The 20,822-nt window shown below is 50.7% G+C and overlaps 1 protein-coding gene across 9 annotated transcripts in view; it reads right to left on the reverse strand.

Moving 5' to 3' along the window:
- The window catches only part of NRP2 (neuropilin 2), a 116,469-nt gene that overhangs the window by 51,146 nt on the left and 44,501 nt on the right, over window positions 1–20,822 (reverse strand). For all 9 annotated transcript variants that reach the window (XM_082629773.1, XM_082629772.1, XM_082629775.1 and 6 more), the window contains exons 7-10: window positions 20,198–20,353; window positions 6,918–7,062; window positions 5,437–5,786; window positions 3,423–3,567 (exon numbers count right to left, since the gene is read on the reverse strand). In XM_082629773.1, coding sequence (XP_082485899.1) covers window positions 3,423–3,567; window positions 5,437–5,786; window positions 6,918–7,062; window positions 20,198–20,353 — 796 coding nt within the window. The remainder of the gene's footprint in view (window positions 1–3,422; window positions 3,568–5,436; window positions 5,787–6,917; window positions 7,063–20,197; window positions 20,354–20,822) is intronic.

The raw sequence follows: 20,822 nt of genomic DNA on the forward strand, positions 1-20,822 counted from the left end.
GGCCCTGAGGCCAGCACAAAAGGCCATGCACGCCAGGCAGTAGTGAATGTGGGTGACACTGACCACAGGCAGGGCTCAACCATGCTCTGGGTGTTCTGTTTCAGACACAGATGTGGGTGACACACACACATAAGCAATGAAGGACACCCATCAAAAATGGTTTGAAAAAAATCGGGGTTAACGGAGTGAGCTTCCGTCCTGTGGAAAACACCTGTCTGTGCACAGCCCCTTGGGTGACTGCTGTCGTGTCTCGGGCTCAGCCCTGCTTGCGCGTGGAACGGGCCTTCTCTTCTCTGCCTTCTCTGAGTCAGACGGAACCAAAGCTAACCCGACCTGGGGGCCCACCTATTACAAGATAATCAGAAGCACAACGGCTGAAGTCATAGCCAAGCCCGACAGCTTGGGAGGTGCGACCCCAGACATCGTGGTTCGTGTCTGCGCAAAACCAGATGGAAAAGAATATGGGCTCAAAGTGACTCAGACTCCCTGCAGTGGAAATAATTTGGGGCTGTGCCTTTAGGTCAGGGTGTGGCAAATTCAAATGCTTCTAGAAGGCTAACTGCTACTGTTAGGGAGGATGGCCTGCTGGGGGCTGGGAGAGGAAAGGACAGGAGTGGCAGAGGGGTCCTGCACACCTGGTTTAAAGGAGGCCACCACGTGACTGGTTCCAGCAGGTTGAGGAACCGAGGGGAGGTGGTCCAGTGTGGCCAGATCTTGCAAAAAGATTTTTTTTTCCTCGCGTGAAACAAACGAACAAACAAAATCTCCAGACCTGTCAGTGTTGGCAACTTATTCAAAATACAAGTAGCAGGTGACCAAACCTGGCTGGGCAAATAACCTCAAAGCGTCCTAACTTGTAAGTTCGTATTTGTTACGGTGTCACAGAATCTTAAACTCCGTTGTAAAGCAAACTATGGTCAGCAGGGCAAGAAGTAATCATTTGACATACAAACAAGTGAACAGGTGAAGCAGCCCTGTCAAATATTTAGCTGCAGTAACTCAACCCAGTCCATTATTTTCCTTGTTATCCTTTTGGGGTAGGAATGAAGAAGGGAACAAGGATGAATCACAGAAATGAATGGAAATTTGACAAGCAGAAAGCCACGTGGCCTGGGAGAGCGATTCCTGGACACGTTAGGTAGCAGAGTGGGTGAGCTGGGTGGCAGAGAGATAATGTTAAATCCAGGGGCACAGGGGGCGGGCGAGGCAATGAGAGGGCAGGGCGTGTGAATGAAAGTGAGGAAACGGTAGCCGGCCTCCGTGTCCGCTGTGTTTGTACCGGACACTTAGAGGTAACTGCCCATCAAACTACGCTCCCTGGCAATTGAAACCAGATGTCAGAGACTTCAAAGGGTAGGAGGCTGGGCGGAGGGTATCGAGCCCCTACTCTGAACTTGCAAGGAACGGCCAGGAGGACTTTGAAATGAGAAACCTGTTGCTGACCATCGCCGGTGTAATTTGGGCCAGCTTGGCGGGGGGGCAGGAGGAGGAAAAGGCCATTAGCAATTGTCCAGCTGGTCTTAAAGCAGGGCCAGCCTGGGAAGAGGCGTGGTCCGGAGGACCAGGGACAGGAGGGAAGTATGAGTCAGCCCTCCGGTAGCTGATCGGCCTCTGGCAAGTGGCTCCTCTCTCTGGGACTCAGTTTCCCTCTCTGTGAAGGAGGCATTGGCCTAGATCGGTGATTTTTTTTTCAAACTGTATGTCACCCTTGTTAACAGGTTGTAGGTCAATTTCATGGGTCAGGACTAGCATTTTAAAATAGGGGCTATAATATTTCAGAGTGTACTCACGTGGCAAGGATGAGCACCACTTTGGGAGCCTTTTGTTTCAGTCACACTTACTTACTATAACAAGTTTATTAGGTGCCAAGCAGCAGGCTAAGTATTTTATATCCATTATTTTATTGAATCCTCATGACAACCCTGGGGGGTGTAGATATACTATGGTCACCCCCCCTTCTTCAGCTAGGATAACCGAGATCGGCAGAGACAGGACTTGAACTTGGAGATCTGTCCCCAGAGTCCGGGTGCTTAATGATATACTATATCCCATAAGCACACACGTGTATGTGTGCTTGTGTGTGTGTGTGCATGCATGTTTGTAAGTCGAGTGGCTCATGATATAAATTTATTTTAAATTGTGGATGGTGGTCAGAAACGTTTGAAAGCCACTGGCCTAGAAGCCCTCGGGTCCCCTGCATCTCTAAGCCTCTGATTCTGGCCAGAAGAAGCCAGCTTGTGTCACTGTTGGAGGGCAGTTTTCAGCACCTGCAAGAGGACAGGTGAGGAACACTCAGCAGGCTGCAGGGAACCTGGCCTCACTCCGTGATGGGGAGTAAAGTGTCTTCCCACTAAAATATGTTCAATGGGGCTGCCTTCCATTGAAAGGTGAGAAAGGCTAATTTGGGCCCGATTCCCAGCCTTCGTGCCTCAACGGGACACTTCCTCGGCGCCATCATAAAGGCACACAGGCAGCACTTTTCTCCCCGGGAGCCGAAAGCGCTTCTCCGACAAGCTCTTACTAATCCTCCACGATCCCCTGCTGCGTGAGCTGCTGACAGGTACGGCACAGACAGGAAAATGGAGATACCTGGGGCCGGGGTCCTGCCTGCCGCCCCCCGAGCTCCGTTTGGCAGGCAGCGAGCGAGCTCCGGCTCCGGCTCGAGCTGGGATCTGTGCCAGCCCTGCCCCGGGGAGGAGGGCGGGGCCTGGAGGGGAGGCGGGCCCGACTCGGAAGGATGGATGGGCCGCTTCCCGGGAAACCAGGAGGGTGGCCATGATCAGCGGGCCTCATCTTCGTTCAGGAGACTCGGAGGTGCTCCCAGGGCCTGCGACGCAGGGTGGAGCCCAGCGAGCCTCCTGCGGCACACGGGGAAGAAGTCGGGCTCTCGGCAGCTCCCCTGCAACAGGGTCCCGCCTGAGCAAATAAATGCCTTTTACAGATGTGGCTTCCAAATGAAAATGAAGTCTCTTAGCCACAGACATCTGGAGGCCAGATTCAGACATAAACCGATTACTTTATTATCATGAGCATTTTTTTTTCTTCCCTAAATCAACAGCCACAGCCCTCTGGCCTGAAGAGTCAGGGTCTAATTGAATTTGGGTGGGCAGTGTGTGGTTATGATTTGTTTTTGAGAGACTGGGGCTGGAGGACTGAAATGATCCTTTAAAAATGACAAAGCACATCCCTTGAGAAGCTGTCCTGAGTCCAGAGGCTGCAGTGCCCGTGGTCTGAGGTCGAACAAAGTGGAGCCCAGGGCAGGCGGGGGGCAGCAGCGTTTTGAACGGATGGGGCTTCACCCCAGGGATGGCTGCGCCTCCGCCCCGTCCCCCCGTCGTGGTCTGACCTCCTCCCAGGCCGTCCCAGGAAGCCGGGGTCATGAGACCATGTGAGTGAGACCCGCAGTGGAAAGAGGGCCTTACCTGTCCAGTCACAGCCCAGCACCTCCAGTCGCATCCCAATGCCCGCAGGGGACCACCTCTCAGGGTACACCCGCACGTACTGCGCCAGGACAGGCTCAAACCTCCGGATGTCAGGGGTGTCGTAGTGCATGTTCCCTTCAAACAGCTGCAGGGGAGACAGGCTGCTCAGCCCTTCTGAGGTGGGAGAGCCCTCCTCACTCCTCCTTTCTGCTCCCTCTTCCCCCCTTCCCACCTCACCCCTCACATCCAACCAGAGGCAGCTTCAGAGTTAATTCATGGTCACTGCCCATTTTGGTCCGTGGGAGCCCCATTCTCAGACCAAGGTTTTTATTCATTTGGGAGGTCCCAGAAACACGGCAAATGGGGAGCAGATGAAAGTGGCAATTGCTGGGTTCTGTTCTCTATCCTGGCAGTGAAACTGAGGACTCAGAATTCGGCTCTGAGTGAGTCTTAAGCTGGATTTGGCTGGAGAGGAGTGAAAGGCATTTAGGCTGTGTTGCCTGTTCTGAAGTTCTTGGTTTACTAGAAAAAGAAGTTCTTTCCCAGATGCTTAAAAGGCTAGATTTAGAAAGTCCCAGCTTGAAAGTCTAGGTTTAGAAAATGCCAGGTCACTGAGAGGCTGAAGGGAAAGTGACCATCCCTTTTCTAGGCTAATGACAATTTCCACTGGTCCACACCCTGATAATCTAATAAGACTGTGTTCCCCCAACCTTGGTTTAGTGGAAGAAATTCTGTCAAAAGAAACCTCACCTAAAGCCACACTACATAAAATGCATGACAGTGGGGCTGCCCTGGCTGAAGCCAGGTGGGGGACCCAACCCAGAGCGTACCTGTGAACCAGTGACTTAGGGGACTGTTGGTGTGCAGGTGTGCCAGGGGCTGTAGCTGATTAGCATCTAGGAATGAGGCAGACCCAACTCATTTTGCAGGATGCCCACAGTTCCAAAAGGGGGGCACTGTCATGGGGAGGGCAGGCTCTGACCCTGGCTAAGATCATCTCCTTTCCCAGGCCCCCAGAATAGTCAAGGAGAGCCAGGGTCAGCTGTCCCTGGGGGAGCCAGTGGTCCGACTTCTGCTCCATTCACTGAAGATTCCGGTTACCAAGCACTGAGCCTTTCCAAGCCGCTGGAATTATGAGCTGGGAGTTTACATCAGCACTGCAAAACCTCCAACCCAGACCTTGCCTCTGCATTAAGAATGGAAAACATTTGCTAAACAGAGACATGTGATACCCCTTCCTTATTAGGGGCCCTGCTCTTCTGAGGAAAATGAGGGGTAACTTAGCAATGAGGGTCGGAACGCCTGGCTGGTTGGGAGATTAACCTGGAGAGGGACAGGGCTGTGATGTCCTCTCCCTTTCCTGGGGCTCCTTGGTGCCCCTCGCTGAGGGCTGACCTTCACTCTTCCAATGGCAGGAGTGGGTGTTACACTGGCCTGCGCTTCTGGCCTGGAGTTAGTTTCTCTTGCCTCTTCCCAGCCTCCGTGTGAGAGGCAAGAAAGATCTAAGCAGTCAAGCCCAGGAAAATACAAAGGAGTGCAGCAACACTAAGAAAGACACAGTTGTTTTTGGAAGTAATTCACTAGTTTCTATAGTTGAGCCTCCAAAAACCACATCCCCTTTGGATGTCTGGCCAGTTCCAAGGACACTTTATCTGAAAGAGTGTCCAAGACACTAGAAAGGCTAGTGTTGAGTAGTGGTTAGGCGTTTGGGCTCTGGAGTGAGACTTGTGTCTGAGTCATGGCTCTATACCACAGGTACTGTATGACCTGGCATGACATCAAGCCTCAGTTTTGTTATCTCTAAACTGGGAGGGACGAAAGGACCTACCTTCTAGAGGCGTTGTAAAGGCTAAAATAAGGCACTTAGCAGAGGGCCTGGCACAAAGTAATCTCTCAGTTAATATCTGTTTGACTGGCAGGGGTTGGTGATGACCATCTAGATGGGAAATCAACATCCCCCAAATCAACCTCCCTGTTTGGGGCAAGGTTAGGGAGTCCTCCGGGAACATCCTACCTTCGGCTGCTGGGTCCTGGGGTCCTGGATGTGCTCCCAGTCTTTGCCATTTAGGCTGTAGGAGACTTTGAACTTGCGCACAAACGCCCTGGCTTCCACGGCAGTGATGCTATCTCCTCCGCGGGCCCCCTGGATGATGACGCCTTTCACGGTCTTGGGTGCCCCGAGGTCTACCTGGAGCCACTCCTCGCCCGGCTGGGCCTGAGGGATCCGAGGGAACCAGCCTGAGCGGCTGCTGACCAGGCGGGCAGCGCTGGGGCTCCAGAGGTACTCGCGGGTGGAGGAAGCAGAGATCTGGGAGTCGGCAAGGAGGCCCGAGAGCATCCCCAGCATGTCGGAGCAGGGGGCGTCTGCGGAGAGGGAGGAAGACACAAGAGGTCATGCTGAGACCCTACTAACTGGAACCACCCCCAATCAGTAGGGAACTGTCGAAGAACCTGACTCTCAAACACTTTTAAGTCAGCACTGATTTCTTTGCATTTCAAGGTGGGATAGCACTGTGGTTAACAGCTCGGCTGGGCACCAGACTGCCTGGATTCCCATTTGCTTTGTCACTTACTAGTTGCGTGACTTTGGGAAAATAATTGAAGTGCTCTGTGCCTCAGTTTCCCCAGGCCTAAAGGAGGGCTAATAGCAGTACTTACCTCTTGGGGGTTGTTGCACGGATTCTGTTAGTTACAATATAAAAGATCTCAGCATGGTGCCTGGCACGGCTGAGTGTCTCCTGTTGTTAGCCAAGGACTCTCCCATCCTTGGTGACACAGTCCCCACTGAGCCTCCTAGGGGCAGTGAGTGCAGGGGAGCTCAGCTGAGTATTGAATTGGTACCTGGGGGATTATTTCCCAAACTAGATGGAACCCTTCCTGGGACCAGATCTTAATTTCACATGTGGTACCCCAGCTCTTTACTGCCTTGCCTCCTGCCAGCATCCCAGGACATGCTGTTCCCTCTACCCAAAATGCTCTCCCCTCAGTCACCATCAGACCACCCTTTACTCATCCCCGAGTTTCAGTGTCACATCCTCAGAAAGGCTGTCCCCAAACTTTCAATCAACCCTCAGCGAGGTCCCCTCACTCACTCTCAGAGCCTCCCGTCCTCCTTCACACACGCCTCTTAGCGTATAATTACCCCTGTACTTACATTTGTTTATTATCTATCTTGCCCACCCGCCTGAAAGTTCCAGCATGTCAGAGACCCCATCTGCGGGTTCCCTTCTCTTATTCACTTCCAGCTCCCACTGTGTGGCCTGGCACACAGCGGGCCTTCCGTAAGCATTTGTGCAGCGAATGAGTGAGTGGAGCGTGCATGAAGAAATGGTAGCCGGCAAGGCAGGGTCTAGAGTCAGTGTGCATCCAATACCCACACAGGGAGTTACAGGTAAAAGCCAGCCTTCTGTTGAGGTCACGTGGTGCAATCAAGCCGTTTGCAGAGGGCTGGAAGGGGGCGCAGAGCTCCCCGACCTCCCAGGAGCCCCACCTCACCTGTGACCCGGCAGCCGAAGAGCTCTAGGCGGAGGGCGATGCCCGAGTGCCAGGTCTGCGGACGGACCCGGACGAAGCGTGTCAGCAGCGGTGAGTGCAGCTTGTTCAGGACCACCTCCGTGGCATCGTTGTTGGCTTGGAAGACCTGTAATATCACACACGAATCCATGTTATAGCAATCCCCGTGTGTAGGTGAGCCACGCAGTCTTTGACGGAGAGGAAAAGGTCTGTTCAATTTTATTTCCCTTAAGCTTAGAAATGATCAGTGGGTTTGTTGTTTGGTGCTGTTTTTTTTTTTTTTTTTTTTTTTTTTTTTTGCGGTACACGGGCCTCTCACTGTTGTGGCCTCTACCATTGCGGAGCACAGACTCCGGACGCGCAGGCTCAGCGGCCATGGCTCACGGGCCCAGCCACTCTGCGGCATGTGGGATCTTCCCGGACCAGGGCCTGAACCCGTGTCCCCTGCATCGGCAGGCGGACTCTCAACCACTGCGCCACCAGGGAAGCCCTTGGTGCTGTTTTAGAAACACCATGAAAAAAATGTAATTTCTCACACTGCTCTAAGTTGAAAACAATACATGGTCTTCACAAAAACTTTTGGAGGTAAGGAAAATTTTGCCTCTGGGCCTCAGGGCCAGCAGAGGAAGGCACCGTGAAAGGAAAACACTTTCAGAAGTCGAGAGAGAGAGAGAGAGAGAGACAGAGACAGAGACAGAGACAGAGAGACAGAGAGAGAGACAAAGAGAGAGATAGAGACAGAGAGACAGAGAGACAGAGAGAGAGAGAGAGAGGAAAAAGAAAGTAGAATATCCTTTAAAAATGGAGCGACAATATCATCTTTTAGGGTTGTGGACCTCTCTTCTCACTAGCTTGAACTTGACTTTCCCTTTTCCTCAGGTTTCAGGCCTATAGAAAGATTTCCAGGGTATTTTATAATCAGAAAGTGCTTCACAATTGTTTCTGTTAATTCCTTAGAGGTCTCCCTGCTCCATGGATGGGTGAGAGGGTGGAAGCACTGTCTACCCCCGGTGCCCCTGTGTCAATCAACACTTCCTTGGTTCTTTCTGGTCTTTGTTGTAGGGTCAGGGTCGCAGACAGACCATTGGAGTCCTGCTCTGCCTTTCTCTCACTGTAGTCCCTGCCCTGTAATGAAATCCATCCCTGTCCCCATCTGACCAATGCATCTCTTATGGGAGGAAAGGCTTTCCAGAGTAGCTTCTAATCCAACATGGTAGGAGCAGGTCCTAGCTTACCAGATGGCCCAAATCAATAGCTGCCATATGGACCTTGTGCTTTTTTGTGTTCTCCATTAAAAAAGGAAAAAGAGTAGCTGGAACAAGTATATGTAAGTTTCTCTTGGTTTCCCTGGATAAGAGTGAAGGGAAAGACCCACTAACCATCACTTCTAGATCACACCTGTCATAGCTCTAACAACCAAGTGACTGTAAGTCCACTCACAGGCAACTCTGCAACAACTAGCAATTTCTCCTGGGTAGGGGGACAAGCTCCTTCAGCTCCTGGCACCTATAACATGCAAGCTGTTTGGGCACTGACAGGCCTGGGACAAGGGGAATGGGGAAAATGGTATATTGGAATCGCATTGAGCCAGACACTGTGTAAACATAATTAGGCCTACAATATCCCAGGAAGTAAGTACTATTATTTCCACTTTATTGATGAAAAAACTGAGGCTCAGAGATGTCTGTCCAGATCTCAAGCCCTTGCCATGTTTTTAGACTTCAGGCTTGTGGTTTTCTCCCTTGACTCTCATCTTGTCTACATCTGCAGTGTTTATGTTGGTGGCTAGGAGTCATGGAGCCCTTAAGGTCCCCAAGCATGGGTGGAATGGAAGTAGAGTTGCTGTTCAGTGATGTGCTTGCTCCCAGGGTGTTTATAATCCCAATGTAGAATGATCGGGTAACAGCAAAGAGCAGCACAGAAGCGTAGAGCTAATTAACAACGTGCTCCTTGCTTCCTTAGGAACTGTAGCCAGGAACTCTGCCATTGGCAACCTTGAACCTTCTATATTTCCCACTTACTAAGGTCAAAAGTTAGAGCTGTCAAGAGCACCCCACTGATGGTGGGGGTGAAGGCTCAGAGCCATCATATCTTTTGCCCAGTGAGGGGAAGTGGCCTGTTTAAGAGAAACAGAGGGAAGGAGAGGAGGAAACAAGCTTTCCCTGGACCACGGTATTCAGTTGCAACCCCTCGTTCCTGGTGTCGAGCCCACTGATCCCAGGGGAGCTCCCGCTCCAGCCTTGCCGCTCCTTCTCCTCCCCTGGGGAGCCTCTGCCCTGGTCCCAGTCCACCAGTTTCCTCCTTTGCTCCCTGCGGACCGCAGGGAGCACCAAGGCGGGATTGCTTGCCCACCCATCCCTCCCAGCTTTGGTTTGGCTGCTTCCTGCCTAGTGACGGAGGACAAAGAGGGGCGAGAAGACAAAGCCAAGGATGAGGAAGGGTCATGAAAGCAGAAGGAAAGAGGGTTGGTTCCAGACAGCTGGGAGAAGGCCTGAGGGAAGAGAGAGGCGCCTGAACCTCTGTGATCTAAGCTGGGGAGGGGCCACTGGAAGGGGGGCCCAGGGCCCAGCACGATCTAAGCCTCGCCATGTCCGTTCCTTGGCTTCCCCTGAAGCTCTGAGGAGAGGGATGGAGGAACTGAATCCAAGGGAAAGAGATGAATCCGTTCTCCGAGAATTCAGCGTGAAGCAGAGGCTCTTTGCTTTGTTTTGTTTTGCTTTGGCAGAGAAGAAGCAAATGCAGCCCTCTGCTTATTTCGGACGGCTCATGAGCAGTGGTGGGTCCCCACTGGCCTACTCCCTGAGGATGGTGACGGTGGCTGTGTGTGACCTCCAACGGGAGATGCTAAGGAGTTCGTAAGCGGGGGGCAGGGGCGGGGGCTTGATTTTCCATGTGAATATATAATTGGAGTGTTGAGTGGATCTGAACTTTAACACAGCTGCTAATCCCCAGCGTACACAGCACACTGGTACCGTTTAGAAACACAGCACGTCTCGTGTTTTTAACATCCAATTTTATCTTATCTGACCCCTTCATTTCTCAGCCTTGGCAGACAACACCAAGAAACCTTTCCTTTCCTTCCTCAGTAAGGAAATGTCTTTGTCTGTGGACTGCCTTGGGAAGGCTGGCTGCCTGTGGGCACGGGGGGCACACACATGTGGGTATATACCTGGGGAGGGGCTGGTCTGCCCATGGATGCGTGTGGCCACAGGCTTGGCTGAGCCCCTGGATCTCTGTCTACAATGGCATCAGCCAGAAAGGGAGGCAGGCACATGGTTTATGTCCCTGAGGACATCTACCTGGCGCTCACATTGACCTTCATTCTGCTATTCAGTTTTGCTCACTCGTCTCCCACCCCTGGAACCAAATGAAGCCTCTTTCAATGTGACCTCAAATTATCCTTCCTGTTTCCAAGCCTAGGTCCTTCTCGGTGTCTTGTTTGCTCTTGACCTTGTGCTCATATCTGCCTTCCGCTCTCTGGACCCTTGGCTGAAGGAATACCATCTTATTTTAATAAACTTTTTGTATACCTCTCACTCTGAGGTGGGTGTAGTGGGAAAAAAAAAGTCCAAACACCACTGAACCAGGAGCCAGACTCTGCTGTTAATTAGCTCCTAGGTGTGGGCAAATATCTCTACCTCCCCCAGGCCCCAATTTCCTCCTCCATTAAATGAGGGGATTGTATGAGCTGATTTGTAAGGTCCGCTCTGGCCCCCAGATTCTAAGGCTTTCTTCACAGGAGTTTCTCATTTAGAACTGCCCCGGAAGTGTCCACATCCTAGCATGGCATTTTAGTTACCATTGTCCCTTGTAGCCTAAGTGCTTTTGTGGACAAGTGAAGTAGATTTTCATATACTTCAAACAGTGCCCAGAACACATGGTGACTGCCTCCCTCAGAGGGAGAATATATCTTGTTGATGTTTTAGTTCAATAACAGTTCAAATGATTAAGAACAAAGGGTAATAAATAACAACACCTTAGTTCTTACATATCGTCTTTCGCCCAAAGATATCAAAGTGCAATTTAAGAAGATCCATTTTTAATGAAATATTAAGCAGTTTCTATTTCTCCTGACCCAGTGGATTTCCAAGGTCTCTATTTTTTCTCCTCGCACTGCCCTATTTATAGCTGGTAAATGCTATCATACATTATACATCTTTATGACTTTTTCAATGCTTCTGTGGTTTCAGAATCACCTTTCCTATGTTTTCTGATCAAATTCTCTGAGATGGATCCTTGGCTTCCAGTCTTGGCATTGCAAGGTAATGGGTTGTGTGCTTGGGAGATGATGCCAGGGAACTGGTTTTACTCCCTATTCCCTTCCAACTCACTGAATCACTATAGGCCAGTCAATAAACCTTAGATACCTTGATTTCTCCTTCAGGAAAATAAAGTCCATAACACGCTTGCAGGTAGACACTAAACTCTACCAGCCCTCCCTGCTGGCTCCAGTGCCTACATGATACCCAGATATTGGACTGGAAGCCACGTCACAAGCAATAAATAGGTCTTTGTTCAACTGGGGAAGTTGAAGTTCTGAAAGCCACTGACTCTCAAATCCCACCTCGAGGCCAGGAATTTTCAGGCCTGTGAGGAGTCCATATTGCTGAGAAAACTCAGTGGTTGTCAGCATATGGCATACCCAGATAGACGTATATCAAACATGGTGATCACATTTTAACATCTGCTTTAAAAGCTGGATGTCACAGATGGTATACAGTTTTGTTAACTTTAAAAGAGAAATGTGAATATGGTTGCTTTCCTGCCCAAAGGAAAACCAGAGGTGTGTTCAAAGTGACCCTAACATTCTTAAGAGGTGGGGATAGAGTTGATAATGTTGTAATTACTAATATATATATATATATATATGAAGCTATGTTGAATATAAAGATTTCTTCAAGTGCACTTCTATAAACCAAGTTTAAAAAACAATTCAGGGGCTTCTCTGGTGGCGCAGTGGTTGAGAGTCCGCCTGCCGATGCAGGGGACGCGGGTTCGTGCCCCGGTCCGGGAAGATCCCACATGCCGCGGAGTGGCTGGGCCCGTGAGCCATGGCCGCTGAGCCTGCGCGTCCGGAGCCTGTGCTCCGCAACGGGAGACACCACAACAGTGAGAGGCCCGCGTACCGCCAAAAAAAAAAAACCCAATTCAGGACAAGAAGTGGTTTGGATAATCCATTTGGTGCCTTGCTGAATTCTGAACATAATCCAACACTTTCCAATTGATTCCTGAGCCCTTTGGTTTATTTTCAGTAAGACAGAATCAGAAAGCAGCAGCACTTCATGCATTTTCTGATTTGCACCTCAGGGGGGAGGGGGGCATCTGCCAATTAAATTGGCTGCTTTCCAATATCCCAATTCGGTTATTATCTACAACTTCACCGCCCCCCACCCCCAATCTTCTCCCCCCCAGGAAAAGAAAATCAACATGTTTTGACCACTCCTGTGAGCTCATAAGGCATGGACTATAATACTATGTAAAAAACACATTAAATAATATATAAACTCTAATAAGAAACATCTAGCCAGAAAGCATCACTGAGGTCATCTTTTCTCTGTCTTTCACCCCATTCCTAGTCATACCACCTCTCCCTGCTGACCCCTCCCAAAGTCCTGTTTGAAGAGTATGCAGTGACTCAGGCACTGCTGAGAACAGCGAGCATTTCACGGCCTACCTTGGAGGCCTCTATGTGGGGGGATTCTCTGCCAGCCCTACATCCCTCTCCCATACACCGTTCATCTCTGAACATCAACATCCAGGTGCCCAGGCCAGTGTAGATGCTCCATGTCCGTCAAAGTCTTTGAGCTCCTTGGTGGAAGGACACGGTGCAGCCTCACAGTGTTCCCGGCTGTTTAACCTCCCGCCACAAGGCAGGCCCTCATTCTGTGCATAGACTCCCTCCCGATAGGGCTTCAGTATTGCATCTGCGCATGCCCGTCTCTTCATGCCCTATGCTGTGATCTATAGTTTATTTCTAGTTTGCTGTAAATATCTGAACGTGGCCAGCTCCAGGGATTGCACAGAAAGCAGGAAAATTTTCAAAGACAACACAGTGTTGGAGCCCTGAGGTAGAAATTGTGTAGGAGAGCTTCTTCTTCTTCCTTTTTTAAAGACTAAATACTTCTCTCCACTAATACATGTTGCGTTGCATCCAAAGTTCTCCTTTTCAATCTCCTTGGCACAGACACTGAAGGAGGAGAACAAAGCAGGCAGAGAAGAGAGATGACAGGAGTCGAGGGCAGAGACGGGGGAAACCAGGAGCGCATAAAAAAAATCTGTCTCAGAAACAATGGTACCGACTCATCCTCACTGCGGAACCTAGTCCCAGCCCTCCCACGCCCACCTCCTCCCCTTGCATTTTCTCTAAAGCCACCCATCGGGGCTACACGTAGAAATAAATTGTTAATCAATGAATGCCATCCTGTTTAATTAATTTGTTGCACCAAACAGGCAAGGGTGTGGGTGAGGGTGAATGCTGCACTCGGGAAATGATGCTAAGGTAATGGACCTTTTTTTTTCCTGTTTGTAAATCATGGTCCTGACACTTCTCTCTTAAAACTCTTCCTTAAAGACTATAAAAAATTTTTAAAAGCTGCTCTTATTCTAGTGAATGTGGGAACTTAGCCAGATACAGAATCAGAAAGGATGTCTCTCTCATGTATAAATATATATATATATGAGAGACAGAGAGAGACAGAGAGAGAGAGAATTTAAGGGAGGGAAGGGATGCGGGTAGGGCAGAGAAATTCCCGAGCCACCAAATGCTTGTTTATGACCACGATGCCCTCCTGTCTCTTCCTCCTTTACTTCAGGGCTGCTTTCGTCATCAAGCCGTTTTGCTGACGTCAGGGAGGAGATAGAGAAGCAAGCAGGAGCTGGTCGTGGGCTGTAGGGCAGGGAGACCGCTTTCTTTCTGGGGCTGGGGGCTGAGGTGCTGGGATGTGCACATCCCCCTATGTGTATGCCTGGCGGGGCCCGTTAGATTCACTGCGGGATTATGTTACCCGCACGAGACACTGAGCCCTGGAACACAGCATACTAACAGGATCAGGGTTTCAGGATTTGAGTCAGGAAAGCCTGAGCGGGGAGAGGAGAGGAGGGCAGCTCGGGGATTTGGGGCTGGAGGAGAGACGGTGTGGGAGAGAGTGGAGCATCAGAGCACCAAGGGGCCGGAAGTCCTCCTGTGAAGGTGGGGCGGAAACAGACATTCTACCTGGGTGGGAAGGGCCTCCACACTGAAAGCCTCCTACAAAGACCCCGCCACATTATTTAAGGAGGCACCTTTAACTTCCAGGTGGGGAAAAGAGAGCAGAAAAGCTACAGGGAATGAGGTTGCTGAGTCCACCTGCCACCTGCACTCCTTTTCCGGGTGAAATCTCAGGAAAGCACAGAGCAGGGAACCGGTGACGGCAAAGAACCTGACAATCCACCTGGAGAGGTGTTCACCCCACTGCTCATCTAGGGAGGCTGAGGTTAGGGCAAAGCGTGTGTTTTCACAGCCCGAGCGAAATCACGGCGCCGTTCCACATCCCCTGCTATCTGCTGTGCCCCACTGGCCCCTACACACAGTGGGCCCCGGGAAGCATGAGGAATTTAGCAGCAAGGCTGTAAGCACCAGGGAGGCTGGCCTCAGCTCCCGGAGACAATTCAGCACCCATGGGAGTTGGGTGAAGCCAGCCATGGGAGCCTGATGGAGAAAAGGTTCCAAGCTTGTGTATAATGAAAATTTCCCTGGAGCTTCCTAAGTGGAGAGGCTAAAGGTCTGAGCTCATCTCATGGCAAATGGATAAGGGAGAAACTTAATTACCGAGCGCCCTGGATTATTCTTGGTTATAATTGAGGGGGACAGATAAACTGGGGGGACTTGAATTTGAAAAGGTCATCAGCCCTCTTCTAAACATATATAACCCTAGACGATGCAATCATATCCCTGACTTCTAAAGTCTGATGCCCACTGCTAGCTGATGGTTTGAGTCATTGTCTTAATCTTATAGACAGTAAACAAAATTATTACAATAAAAAGGAAAAGGGGGCTTCCCTGGTGGCGCAGTGGTTGAGAATCTGCCTGCCGATGCAGGGGACACGGGTTCGTGCCCCGGTCCGGGAAGATCCCACATGCCGCGGAGCGGCTGGGCCCGTCAGCCACGGCTGCTGAGCCTGCACATCCGGAGCCTACGCTCCGCAACGGGAGAGGCCACAACAGTGAGAGGCCCGCGTATCACAAAAAAAAAAAAAGGAAAAGGAAAAGCCAGTCATCCACCAGGAAGCTTAAAAAAAATGTATTTTTTGAAAACCTAAAAATTTTCATTGGAGGAATAATTGCACTCCTAACTGAAGAATGAGGGGTACCGTTAACCTGAGGCAGCTCAAGCACAGGCCCCATCAGATGCAGGGAGAAGTCTGGATGACTCATCAGGTCCCTTCCAGACCTATGATTTTAAAGGAGGCAGTAAATATCCCACGGGATATCCCTTGTTATTTTTAAATTGATAACTTCCTTCTGTTCAAGAAGAGCTCTGCGGGTCTAATACATTAGTTATATCTGCAGAGAGCCTTCCATCCACGGATCCCAAAGCGCTCTGCCATAGTTATATCTGCAGAGAGCCTTCCATCCACGGATCCCAAAGCGCTCTGCCATAGTTATATCTGCAGAGAGCCTTCCATCCACGGATCCCAAAGCGCTCTGCCAACAGTAGCTACAGCACCATTCCATTAGGGCAGGCGGAGACACTGAGGCTCGGAGCTGTGAAGAGAGATCTCCAAGGTCACGTAGCGCATCATCCAAGAAGATCTGCAAAAAGACGCCACACGGTTCTAACTGTTGGCTGGCTGATTTGGGGGGTGTGGTGTTATGACACCCCTCTCCTCTTAAGTCTCTGATCATTTCACAGAGGGTTTTAAATTCTCAAATGGCTTGCACAACAATTCATTTTAATTTGGAAACTAAATGTAGTACAGAGGATTTTTGAAGCGGGGGTTTATTTGTTCTGAAGGGATGTGGCCAAATCAAACGCAAAACGCAAAGCAACTTCATTCAACGCTACATCTCAGGATTCTATGATGGGGCCCCAAATCCAAAATGCTGAGCCCCGTGCTTGGAGCCATGCCCTCCAAGCACGACTTGACTTCACATCTCCATGAATATGCACACCTCTCGACCCGTGGACGCAACATCGAGGAAGCCAATTTCCCTCTGGATGCAAGATGGTGAGCCAGACCTGGATCAGATTATGGAAACACTGGCCTGAAGTCAAAGCCTGGTGACCGGTGCCTTCCAAGGGACTCCACGGTTCCCCATGTCCCTGGGGCAAATTACTTGCCTTGAGAGCTTCAATTCCACAGTCTGAAACACTGTTAAATTCTGAAGCAAATGGGCCAGTGCCTGAGGGTTCTCCAAGCCCCTTGGAAGTCATCATTACATTAATATGATGAGCTTAGTGCATTTCTGTTACTCATTACAGGGTAATTCTGAAAACTCTTGGACCCAAACCTTACCTGATCCCCGTCCTCACCCTCCCATCCTCAATCTGGCCGTCAGGGCACAGGAAGTATCCGACAGACTCTTTCTTTTAGTCGGGATTTCTTCCAAATACGTCAGAACAGCCTAGCAACACTGTGACTAAGAGCAAGGTAACCAGAGCAGCGTCAGCAAGAAGGATGCCCATGTTTCCCGAATAAAGGAGAACTGAAATCAAGGGCTTTTGCTTAGACATATAAGGGCATGGCTTCTATCCTCCTGCCCTGGCACCAGCCTCAGTCTCACTGCCTCCAGGGCAGACTCACGGAAGCAGCATCTCCGAGGTGAGCAGGATCTTGGCCAAGGCCTCGTGCCTTCCAGCTCCTCCCATCTTCCTCCACACCCCTCCCTTGGTCCGTGCGCTCATAACTGTGCCTGTAATTACAGACACACACACAAACCTTCTACTCCTGTATTTACAACACTATGTCTATGTTTGGGGTGTTATTAATACAGCTGGTGAAACCAAAGCAGTAGTTTTATGTTTGTGGTTTCTGAAGAAATATATGTGAAGCAATCTGTATCATCTAAGGGGGCACGTGGACTGGCTATGGGCTCTAACAGGCAGAAGAGCCCTCTGCCTTGCGGTTACTCCATAAATTCGCGTAAGGAGGGTCCCCCCAAAGGAAAATCATAGGTTCCATTTTTTATGGCATGTGGAGTTGGATGAGGATTTGGGGATGTGCTGTACATGTGGCCTGTGTAACTGGGCTGCGTTTTGCCAGGAGGACATCTGCCGCACTCCCGGCCACAGTGTAATGCCTTTCTCATCGGCAGCCTCATCGTTACCTGTTGGATGGAAAGAGACTAAGAAGAGGCTGCTCACAGGCTGTGGGAGACTGAAAAAGAGTTCCTCGGCCGTCCCTGCTTCCTGGCCACAAGGAAGTCTTCCCCCACAGGCTCAGGCCTTGCCTCAGCCCAGTCTGGGTCCAAACTGTAAATACTGTTTTGCAAGGGAATAGCACAGCCATCCTCCACTACCCTGAGAGCTCATTAATCTTGTTTTTCTCTGACTTTCCCAATTCCCTGGTCCTTGGTATACTGCACTGGTGTTGACAGTGACCAGGGGATTGAAATCAAGTTCCCACATTTCTGCCCCAAACATCACCATCCCCTCCTCACGCCCTGTGCCCTGGTTCATGTCCGCAAACCCTCCCCCTGCCCCACGGAGCACAGCAGCCTGTTGCCTCCACCTCTGCTGGGCTTTGCTCACAGGTCCTGCTGGCTGAATCCTGCCTTCAAGCCCACCACTGAGCACCACGAGCCCGGCGCCCACCATCCCGCAGCTGCAAAGAGAAGCTCAGTGGTAGTGCCCGGGGGGCGTAGACGAAGCCTCTCCCCGCACTGCCCCCAAGTCCCCTCCTCACCCCGCCTCCCGTTCATGGCATCGAATCAAACTGCAGCAGACTTGACAAATCTATTTGGCACGGTTCACTCAACTATTTCAACCCGAACAGCCAGAGAGCCGCGCTGACGCACCATGAACGGTGCGGAATCTGCACATGAAATACGGCCGGGCGTAGATCTGCTAATGAAGGAGCAGCAGAGATCAGCCCCGGAGGCGAGAACCTGGCAGGTCTCCTAGCTCGCCTGCCACACCCGAGGGGGGACGAGGTAGCATGGTGGGCGGGGGGGCGATGCTTAATTGTCAGGCTCTCCATTCTGCTGCCTCCTTCTAGGGACCAAGAGAATGAATTTCTAATGCGGACAGAAAGGACTTTTCCTCTGCCCCGGCGTCCCTTATGTGGGCAGGACTGATTCGCTAAAAAGCCAAACAACAACAACAACAAAACAAAAATGAAATTACCCCTTGGCTCCTAGGGAAAGAAATCTAGCCTCGGGTGAGAAGAGGAGGCAAAGGAGAGAGAGAGAGACAAAAGAGAGAGGAGGATGTATCTGATATGAAGAAGTTGAGAAGAACGGTTCTAAAGGAGCCCAGGGAGCTAAATTCCATCCTCAGGAATATCTTCCCTGCAGAACGAATACCAGGGATAAAGCCAGGGAGGACAGCATTCTATCAAAATGTGCAGTGCTAAGGTATTTCCAAAAGCAGATTTCCTGCAAATGGTGTTTTAAATAGCATCCCGGTCCATCTGCACGCTTTTAAAATTGGCTTACGCTACAGTATCCCTCTGGCCAGTGCTGCTTAGTCATTGAGCCTAGACAGGGAGACGGCTGGGGGAATCTCCTCCCCCTCCCCTGTACCCACCCCGACCCAGCTGCTGGCCCTCACCTGCCTGGCTGACCTTCTGGGTTCTACCAGTTTCTTACTGAAAAGGGAGGCTGGAGAGAAAGGGTATGAAAAAGAGCAGGCTGGGATGAGGACTCAGTCCAGGGTGCTCCCAGCAACCCAGGCCAGACTCTGGCTTGCCATGTCCAAGGGACATTTGGTAACTCTTCCTGAAACAAAGGCAGGCAATGAGAAACCAGACCTGGCTCAACTCGTCAAGATGGGGAAGTCTTTCAATTGCTAAGTCTCTCACTTTATCTGTGAAATGGTGTGTGTGTGTGTGTGTGTGTGAGAGAGAGAGAGAGAGAGAGAGAGAGAGAGAGACACCTGGTAATATCTAGAAGCCATGATTTCAGATGAATGGTGCCATGTTACTATGGCGATCTTAATTTTTAAAAATCCACTCCTTTAAAAATTCACATTTCCCGAGTGAAACAGTGCCAACGTTATAGTTTAGGATTTTCTGGGTCTGAGGTTTCCAGTTGCACCAGCAAGAGCAAGCTGCCTTGGGGCAGTGACAGGAGCCAAGGGGGCCCTGTTTGGAAAAGGCCTTTGGCTTCTCCAGATTGGACCACCTGTGTCGCCTTTTGATCATTCACACCTGACCGACCAAGGGGCTGCTGGGACTGTGGCAGTAAGAGAAGAGACCCTTTCCCTCAGTTCCCGATTCCACTGGGAAGGATGAGCGCTCTCCTTTGAGACCCAAGAGCCAACCCACAACGAACGGAGTTCTCGCCCTGCCCACATGAGACCACCGGCCGTTTCCAATAAGCCCCCCATACGCTGAGTCTACCTCACACCCAGTATGTACCTCGCGGGCGCCAGCTGCGGGCCTGATCACCGCCAGAGCACCACGTGTCTTAGGAAAGCGGAGTGCCAGACATTCATCCACATGTACAACAAAAGTCCCACATCACCCATGCGGACACACCTCCGAGAGCCCCAGACACTGAAGGCACCAGCCGAGTGAACTCAACGCCTCGCTGCCTCACGACAGCCAGTTCAGATCCCATCCCTGACACACCGAATTTCTCCTCATTATTTATTGTCCTCTTTCTTCTTCGGGACATTGTGATTCCCCCTCAGGATCTGTGCCCTTTTACTCCCAGACCTGGGTAACTCCCGAACGGCAGTTTCATGACGTTTTGTGATCCTTAACCCAGCATGTGGAAGGAACTCAGGCCATAAATGCTCAATGAATCCTGTATGGGGAGACTCAGACAGGGAACACATTTTCTCCTTCATGTGCAGTCAGAGAGCACCCTGCAGGCTCTCTTTCTCTCTCTGCTGTGCAAGATGTAACAGCAGCCAGGCTGTCGGGGACACAACAGTGTTTTCCAATCACTGTAGCATAAGAAAGAATATTTTCAGGGCCAGCACTCCGGTGCCTCCATCAATTATTGGAGCCTCAGGGAACAAGGCCTCCTTGTCCACGTGGGGTGGCTCTGCAGCCCTTCTTGTGCCAGCCCTCCTGCCCCACCCCGGCGTGCCCCTGCAGTGGGGAAATGGGTTTACCTTGTGGTTCTTGCCGTGCCGGTACACCATCCAGTCTTCACCATTAGTGCTCACTTCCAGCTTGTAGGATTTGACATAGTAGCCATTCTGGGTTTCCCTGGAAATCGCTCCCTGCGTTGCGATGGCCGTGAGCACGGTTAGAAAACGTAGGTCCACCTGAGGAAGACAGGCGGAGAAGGAAGGGGGCCTTGACTCTCTTGACACAGGGCTGCATCTGGCTTTTTCTTCAAAGGATACAATTGTAATCCTTAGCTCACAACCCGTGTCTGTGATTCGCTCACAGGTATTGGTGATCAGTATCCATTTGCATCCCCTGGACAGTTGAACTCAACATATTCGAACTATATTGGACGCCTTTGAAATTGGAACTTGATTTTTTTTTCTTCCTTTCTCTTTTTTTTGCAAATCTGAACAGACAGGATTATGCTTATCTTAAAGGAATCACTGAACATCTAGAACTGTGACCCCTTCTTACTAAACCACGACCTGCCTTGGATAGTGAAAGTGGATGCTGGTTTAAAGGAACAAGGGCTAAATCCAATCCAATCCACTCCGCTCTGATCCAGTCCAATTCAAGCCAATTCACTTTCCCTAGTTGCCAAAGTCTCAGCTCGGAGCTGTTTCC

The sequence above is a fragment of the Mesoplodon mirus genome (assembly GCF_964341445.2).
Source record: "Mesoplodon mirus genome assembly, chromosome: 8".
Classification (NCBI taxonomy): Eukaryota; Metazoa; Chordata; class Mammalia; order Artiodactyla; family Ziphiidae; genus Mesoplodon; species Mesoplodon mirus.